Source organism: Ixodes scapularis, unplaced genomic scaffold (assembly GCF_016920785.2).
Source record: "Ixodes scapularis isolate PalLabHiFi unplaced genomic scaffold, ASM1692078v2 PGA_scaffold7__128_contigs__length_106722199, whole genome shotgun sequence".
NCBI lineage: Eukaryota > Metazoa > Arthropoda > Arachnida > Ixodida > Ixodidae > Ixodes > Ixodes scapularis.
This window is the reverse complement of record NW_024609882.1, coordinates 105,494,069-105,502,464: the sequence shown is the minus strand read 5'-3', so window position 1 is coordinate 105,502,464 and position 8,396 is coordinate 105,494,069. Positions and strand designations below refer to the sequence as shown.

The 8,396-nt window shown below is 42.3% G+C and overlaps 1 protein-coding gene and 1 pseudogene across 1 annotated transcript; both read right to left on the bottom strand.

Annotated features, from left to right (window-relative positions):
- Positions 1–1,218: 1,218 nt before the first annotated feature.
- LOC121045907 lies at positions 1,219–2,927 on the bottom strand (annotated as a pseudogene).
- Positions 2,928–5,424: 2,497 nt separating this feature from the next.
- On the bottom strand, positions 5,425–7,398 carry LOC120836948. The gene has a single exon (XM_040206061.1). The coding sequence runs from the start codon at positions 7,396–7,398 to the stop codon at positions 6,166–6,168; it is 1,233 nt and encodes a 410-aa protein (XP_040061995.1). The 3' UTR covers positions 5,425–6,165.
- Between the last annotated feature and the right edge of the window lie 998 nt (positions 7,399–8,396).

Here is an 8,396-nt window from a genome sequence, read left to right as displayed (position 1 = left end):
TATAAGCATTACTAAGATGAACAGAAATAGCTTATCAACTTCTGTGTTTGTGCACCATGTTTGTGAAAGTTTATACCTTCAGAGACGCTGTCCTTGCACTAGTAGAGTGGGAGTGCATTGAGGCATTGACTCGGCTCCTGTGCACCACCAAGGCGAGGAAATTTAAGGTGGGCATTTGCCCAGTGCAGCAAGACCACTGACTCAATGTTTGTAACCTAAATAATGAACTAGTGGAAATGACGCCTGCTTATATGTGTATGCTTCAAGTCTTGTGCTCTTGCATGGCAATTCGGGTTGCATAATGATGGATTGAATGTTACGGAATAGGCAATTCTGGCTTTCTGTCTGCTTGTGGGCATATGGGCTCATTATGTTTATAACGCTGCACGACATTGCTGTGTATGGTTTTAGTTATTGACATTCGGGGATGCACAATGATTTTCTGAATGTTGCAAAAGCGGTAATTTCGGTTTCCTGTCTGCTATTGCGCATATGTGCTCACCATCTCTATAACCATGCATAAGCTTGCTTTTTGTATGGTGTTTTAGTTACGCATGAAATCTGATAAATATGTAATTTGTGCATCCAATAAATATTAGAAAATCAAACTGTTTGTGTGATACTCAATGGCTGTAGGTATGTAAATTTCTCCAGCAATCAACACTTGGCAAGGTGTTCACGGCAATAAGTATCTCTCCCGAAATATTGTTTACACAAAACATTGTGTGTCGATTTTATTGGCACTTATAAACAAAAGAACTATTGCAGATTTCGCATTGAATATGAGTTCTCAAGAAGTATCTGTGACAAAAAAGATCCTTGAAGTAGAAGAATAAAAAAATGCTCAATCTTTGAGACAACTCAAACTAAACTCCTTCATATCCACTTGACAGCTATCACAACACTTTTATTTGGTTAGTATATTGAGTTTTTTTGTTAAACCGACCAAAAGGGAAACCAAGATATGTGCAAATGTTTGATGGCCATAATTTGTTTTTACAAAAATAATTATCTAGGTAGAAAAAGTTTAAGAAACTAGATACTTACACCTCAAAAGGTTTAAGAAACAAGGTATTTACCCCCCTCCCCCCCCCCCCCCCCCAAAAAAAAAAAAAAATCGAGACCAGCGAAAATTGGCTTACTTTTGCTTTTTAGATTTGGCTCGTATAAAATAAAGCTTGCATAACCTCATTCTGTCTCGATGCGCATCCTCGGAGTCTAGGACTGAATGAGCTCCTTCAAGTAGTATCTAAAATAGAAGAGCTCGAGCCTGGGGACAGCCTCCGAAAGAAAACCTTCCTCCCGCTCGACAAGTATGGTGACATCATGCTTCGACGAGTACACGTAAAAGAAGCGCTGGCTAGTCTTTGTCACGTACATCGCAATTTGTACCCGCGTGTAGTGTGTGTGGCGCTTCTTCAGCATCAGACGCCCCTCTTCATACGCTATGTGCTTGACAAAGCTTTCTTACTTGCTCGAATCAATAAGAAAGTTGTTTTTCCTTGAATAGTGACACTTAATCTCGAGCAGTGTCGTCCCGCCGCTGGTCTTGATTCCGTCGGGGCTGGCACACAGCCATGGCTGCCTCAAGTGCACAATCAAGCCAACCTGGGTTTATATTGGCTGTGACATTAGGGTGATCATGCACACTCACACACACTTCTTTAATAGAACTTTAATAGGCAAAAAAAAATACAAAACTAAAAGTTTGGCACACAAATGTAATAGAAAATGTAACAGGAAACTGTTCGCCAATAACACTTTCTCCGAGTTTTGCATACAATTTCAATTAAGAAAACTGCTTGGGGAGCACCAAGTAATCGTTGTGTGTCTGTCATGCAAAGATATGAATCTTACCATAACGAGCACCTCTGCATTCAAAATTTCTTTTGGCTATTAAAATTCGACGTAAACTTGATGGCTGAATGCTGCTGCAAAAGGGAAATAAACTTCACTATGCCTTTTTCAGCTTAAGTCAGAGCACAAAAACACTGCAAGCCGATGTAGCCTGCAAAAGCACAGCGTCGCTGTGTTCAACATTCCTCTGTGCGTGTTGCACCTCGCACTTTTTTGTGTTGGTACGGTATGTCACGTAGCCTTTGACTGCTCTGACTTAAGTGCCGTTCACACACTTGCAACCGACTTGTACCGAGATAGACAAGACCAGTTTTGAAGCCTCTTGTGACAGCATAGGACCACATGCACTGCTGCGGAGCAGGTGCTACGCCGCCGCAAGACGCTTAAAAACTGGTCTTGTCTCCCTCGGTCCTACTCAGTTTCAAGTGTGTGAAAGGCGCTTTATGGTGAAACAGAGCATAGTTGCGCATTTCACTCACCTGTGCAACTAACACACCAACCTTCTTCTCAAATGCTTCTCTGGTTTCACCTTCTGTCTTTCGTCCTAATAAAGATAAACAGGATAAGGATGTCACTCAAAATAAGCATACTACCAAATTTGGGCTTCGTGCATGTGAATACTGTTTAATCATGTTACCATAAGTCATAGACTTCCCAGCGAATGGCTTTCGGTGAAGTAGCTTTTGGGCAAGGGTGTCGAATGGCCGCCTTCGAGCGACGACTCTGTGGGCGATGGAGCTCGACAGCCTGATTTCACGTTCGCTGAACCACTTGGATGTAAAGACCACATTGAAAATTTGATTACTTTGCGCTGTAAATATTTATTGCATAATACCAACTTCACAGAACAAAAGGTCGTAACGAGGTCATATATTTTCATCGAAAAAATTAAAACGCACATGCCTTTTCAAGCCTGCCTGAAGCACTGTGTCCACAGCAATGCACTCGGCACCTTGCTGCGTGGACGCCACTTTGGAGGAATACAGTTCTCCCTCGGCTGGCGTCATCTGCTCTTCTAGGTTGGAACAGACGAGTCTCAATGCAATGGACGACTCGAAATTTACAGTCATTACGTGATAAAGAAGCATGCACTTTTCCCACATCATAATTTTTTATTTATTTATTTATTTATTTACAATACTGTGAACCTTACGGTCAACACAGGAGAGAAAAATAAGTTGTACAAGCCAAGCAAAATGCATTCACACTCAAGTGAGCACTTATGCACATGCAGTGGTGCGTCACACCCTGCACATCTGAAGATGTATTCCGCACACATACATTATTCAGTTAAAAATTCGCGCAATGATAATTCAAATGACTTGAGATTAGAGCAGCTGACGACTTCGTTTGGCAGAGCGTTCCACTCTACTATTGTCCTACAAAAGAAAGAATACTTAAATACATCATTTTTGTATTGATACGGAGCAATCGCCCTGACGTTGCTAGTCCTTTGGGAACGAGACGTTGAAGGCCGCAAGTAAAGCTGCGGATCTAGCTTTGTCATTCCAGTCGTTATGGAAAAGAGTTCTTTTAACCTTGATATTTTCCGTCGCTTTGCCAGCGAGTCAAGCTGCGCCTCTTGTCTCATTGAAGAAACAGATTCTGTACGTTTATATCTGGAGAAGATAAATCGAAGAGCCAGATTTTGTATTCTTTCAATTTGTGATTCGTGGCATTTTCTATACGGGTCCCATACAGTGCATGCATATTCTAACAATGGGCGAACATAACACATGTACGCAAGTTGTCGAACATCACTATTGGCATGCCTAAGTTGTCTTCTGAGGAATAATAACTTTTTGTAGGCCTTTGAACAAACGTAATCTACATGACTGTTCCATCGCATGGTAGAACTAAAAATAACACCTAAATATTTAATGAAGCAATGGTGAGGGTGCAGGCTAGCTGGTGTAAATTGAGCATAGTTGTAACCCGAGACTGGGGATACGGACAAGGGACAAAACACAGAACCACAGGGACGAAGTCTCAATGAGGTCCCACCGAGATCCCACAGAACGACAGAGACTTCGTCCCTGTCGTTCTGTGTTTTGTCCCTTGTCCGTATCCCCAGTCTCGGGTTACAACTATGCTCAATGCTAAATATTTAAATTCGTCCACCTTTCGCAGTTGCACGCCACCTATGTTATAGGAATATTCTAAAATGTTTCGTTTGTTTGTAATGCTGCAGAATACTGTTTTATCAAAGTTAATTACCATACCCCACCTTTCACACCACAAGTAAAGTTTTTCTAGAGAGGCATTAAGCAAGTCTTGGTCTTCGACTGTACGCACTTTTGAAAACAACATGCAGTCATCCGCAAATAGCTTTACCTGGACAGCTGGCGGCATATCATCTGCAATATCATTTATATACAGTAAAAACAAAAGTGGACCTAATACCGACCCTTGTGGCACACCTGAAAACACTGCAAGGCGGGTAGAGCATGCATCATTGCAGTAGACATACTGTGTTCTGTTAGTTAGGTAAGACCAGACCCACGACACTATATTGCTGTTTAGACCCACAAGGTGAAGCTTTTCAATTAATTTGTTATGAGGCACGCGGTCGAACGCTTTTGAAAAATCCATGAACACGACGTCAACCTGACCCCGCTCATTTACAACAGATGAGAACTCATGCGCACACTCAATTAATTGTGTGACCGTCGATAGACCCCGTCTAAAACCGTGCTGATGTTTGTATATTAAGTTGTTTTCTTCTAAGTACTGAGTGACATGATTTGAAATCATGTGTTCCAGCAGTTTGCAGCAAGTCGACGTTAATGATATAGGACGGTAATTTTGGACTGTCATTTTGTTTCCAGATTTGTGAATGGGTATAATTTTACCACACAACCAGTCTGCTGGCAATTTGGATTGTTGGAGAGAGGCTTGAAATATTATGAAAAGATATCGGGACACCCACTCAGCATATCTTTTCAGAAATGCATTTGAAATGTCGTCTGGCCCCGACGCCTTTTTTACATCAATATTCAGAAGCAAATTAAGTATACCACTTTCCGAGACAACCAAATCTGACATACAAGGTTCATCAGAGCTGTTGACGTGGTCTACCGGCGGGTCACTCGAGACTGTAAAGACTGACTGAAAATACGTGTTAAATTCCTCTGCCACTCTAATGGGACATGATACAACCTCATCGCTTACCATCACTTCTGTTATTACTTCTTTTTTCGACGAGAAAAACCGCCAGAATTTTTGCGGAGATCCCAGCAAGAAACGAGAGAGCACATTGCCACAGTAATTTTCCCTAGCTTGGGAAATAAGAATCTTCAATTGTCGCCCCAAATTTGCAATGTCTGAGGAATTTTGTTTTGCTTTCCTTTTGCGCTTGATCTTTCGCTTTATTTGCAAAATTTTTCTTGTTACCCATGGGTGATGTCGTTGTGCTCTCACGCCGCTAGTCGGAACAAAGTGATATGTACAGTAGGAAACAATACTCTTAAATGTTTTCCATAATTCGGTAACATCACTTAACTGACTAAAATGGTCAAAATGTTCATCTAAATAATCGAGGATGGACACATCACCAGCATTTTGAAAATCTCTGACAGTACGTTCGTGACGAGCATTATCGGCAGCTGTTTTATGTAGTTCTAAGTCAAGAAACACCATTTTATGATCTGACACTCCGTCGAGCACATGTGCTTTATCCGCTTCCACTATGTTGCTAACAAAAAGTAAGTCCAGAATCGATTGGCTCGTATCTGTTACTCTTGTCGGGCTGTCCACTAACTGTTGAAGATTAAAACTGAGTGCTATATCTAACAAAAGCTCGGAGGACGCGATTTCATTTTTACCTGGTTTTTGCTTTGCCCAATCAATATCAGCAAGATTGAAGTCTCCAGTCAAAATAATTTTAGTTTTGTCATTGAAGCGCAACGCCATGTAATCATACAATTCTTCTAAAAACCTCGGGGCGGTGTTTGGTGGCCTATATACAGCACCAACAACAAACACGTTGCCGTGAACTTTAACCTTACACCATAACACCTCCCCGTTGACAACGCAATCTAAAGGTACCAGGTCCACCGAACTTTTTGCGATAATAGCCACGCCGCCGCCCCTTAACCCTCGGTCTTTCCTAATCATTCTGTAACAAGGCGGAATAACTTCATTATCACCAATACCACTGTGAAGCCATGTTTCCGTGATGACGATCACGTGGGGGTCATGAGTTAGCAAGATTGTTTCCAAATCATCTACTTTATTCACAATACTTTGCGCATTGAAGGAAAGAAGTCGAAATGTCTTTCGATGGGGTTTCCCGGAGTGTGCTTGACGTCATTTTACACTTTTTTGTCGAGTTGGTCGATTTCTTTCTTTGCATATTTGCCCCACATTATCATCCCATTCGAAAACTTGGCCTCCTATCTTAATTTTATCGTGAATCAAGAAGACAGTTTCCCCGTTATCGCGATTGGGTTTACTGGTTTCCCACAACTGTTTGCGCTTTTGAATAGTCTGCCAAGAATAATCGTGTTCTAACGTTATTTTAGTCCCTTTCAAACACCTTCGCTTTTTTAGCACGTTTTCCTTTTCTGCGTAGTCAAGAAATTTAACTACAACTGGGCGGTTTTTGTTTGTTTTTCGCCCCACGCGATGTACACGCTCGACTGTATTAACATGAATTCCAAGTTTTTCTTCAAACACATCACCAAGTACTTTCGACCGCAATGAGTCATTTGTTTCCCCTTGAGCCTCTGGGAGACCAAAAACCATGAGGTTGTTACGGCGGTTCCGATCTTCTAAGTCGGCGATTTTTTTTTGGCATTCCTTCAAGTCATCATCGATTGCCTTAACATGTTTTTCAATGCTTATGATTTGAACTTTTTGTTCTTTCATTTCTTGAACTGTTGCTTCAATTTGATTTACTTTTTTTGTTAGACCTTCAAATTTGTGTTCAAATTGCTTTTGGTTATTTTTTATTTGACTTAGATCTCTCATAATCACGTTTTGTCTGTCCAGAATCGCCTTCACCATCTCTTCCATTGTAGGGTTACCACCCCCTTGGCAGTCATCAGGTCCCGGATTCGATTCAATGTCACCGCTTAACAATAAATCACGAGTGACACAAATGCACTCAATAAATAAGGTTAAGCACATCCGGGGGCAAGGCAGCAGGAAAAGGAAAGTATTGCTTGATCGTTTACAATGCAATGAGTGACAATTACTCACCTGCGTGAAGAAGATCAGAGGATTAGACATAGTGCACACATGAGTGCTGCCTTGCCCTCTGATGGCGAACCGTTCAGACAGCCCTTTTGTAGCTTCGTAGGCCACGGTTGATGTCGATGCCGATCTTGTGCTTTCGTCAAAGACGAGGCGCTTGTTTCTGCCGTCGTCCTCGTTGTCGGCGAGGAAGGTGATGCCGCTGACGTGTCCTTGAGTAGTCTTCAAACTTGATAGTGGCACAGTGACGGAGCGGTCCGCTGGGTCATGCTGGCGCGACAACGGACAGGCCAAAGCAGCCTGAGCGATTAGGAGCTGCGTGAAGAAGATCAGAGGATTAGACATAGTGCACACATGAGTGCTGCCTTGCCCTCTCAAGTTCCACCGTCAGCAGGCGTACAAGCTCTATCTAGTGAAATACTGCACTTAAGACATCCGATATCACATATTTCGCCTCCCTTTCAGCAGTGTTCATGGAACTAATTTGTGCCATGTCGTTGTGAGGGCATGCAATTTCTGGAAATTGGTTTAGGACATATGACGGTGGAACTTGATCAGGCCGTGACCCGTCGACAAACAGCTTTTTTATACCTGCGAAGTGCAACTTGTTTAGATACAAATGACATCATGGAACACAACTGGCAGAGAATGCAATTACAGGTACAAATACCAGAATGAAATCTCAGTTTCAGGCCATGAGCAAACAATATGAGGCTTACGTTTAAACAGTTCCTCAATCAACTCTTTTGCATCGATGTTGGGTTTTCGAGATGGGTGTCCCCAAGCCTGTCGCAGTTCTGTTTTGGACAGGGGCTGCTGTTCATTAATCCACAGTGCCATGGCAGCAGCATGCTTGCATGTGCCAGGGTACCCTGCTTTGCAAGTGCACTTCCCATTGTAAATACGACGGTCAGGGGCAAGCTGAAATTGAGAGTAAATAGCCAACTGATCAAAACGTACACTGCGCATTTAACAGTTGAAAAACCATACATGCTCCCTGCAAAACATAGTGAGCAGATAATTATGAGCTCACCAGCATCGAAAGTCGGCATATTGAGCATTCTATCGTGACATACATCGAAACGTGTGTCATGCGAATTTTGCGAACAGGAACATGCTATGCTGCCTGACCAGTGGAGCAAACTGATTATTTTTTCTCCTCTAATCTTTTTTTTATGCATAGGAATGCATTTATGTGCCCCAGATTGGGTACACAACTTCTTTCCGGTATGGGCAGCATTGCCTTTTGTGGCCCTGTACGAAAATCCCCCCCCCCCCCCCCGAGTACAAATAAAGTACTTTGTTTTTTTATTAAGTGTTTTCCAGCGTGAGATCAGCAGTAA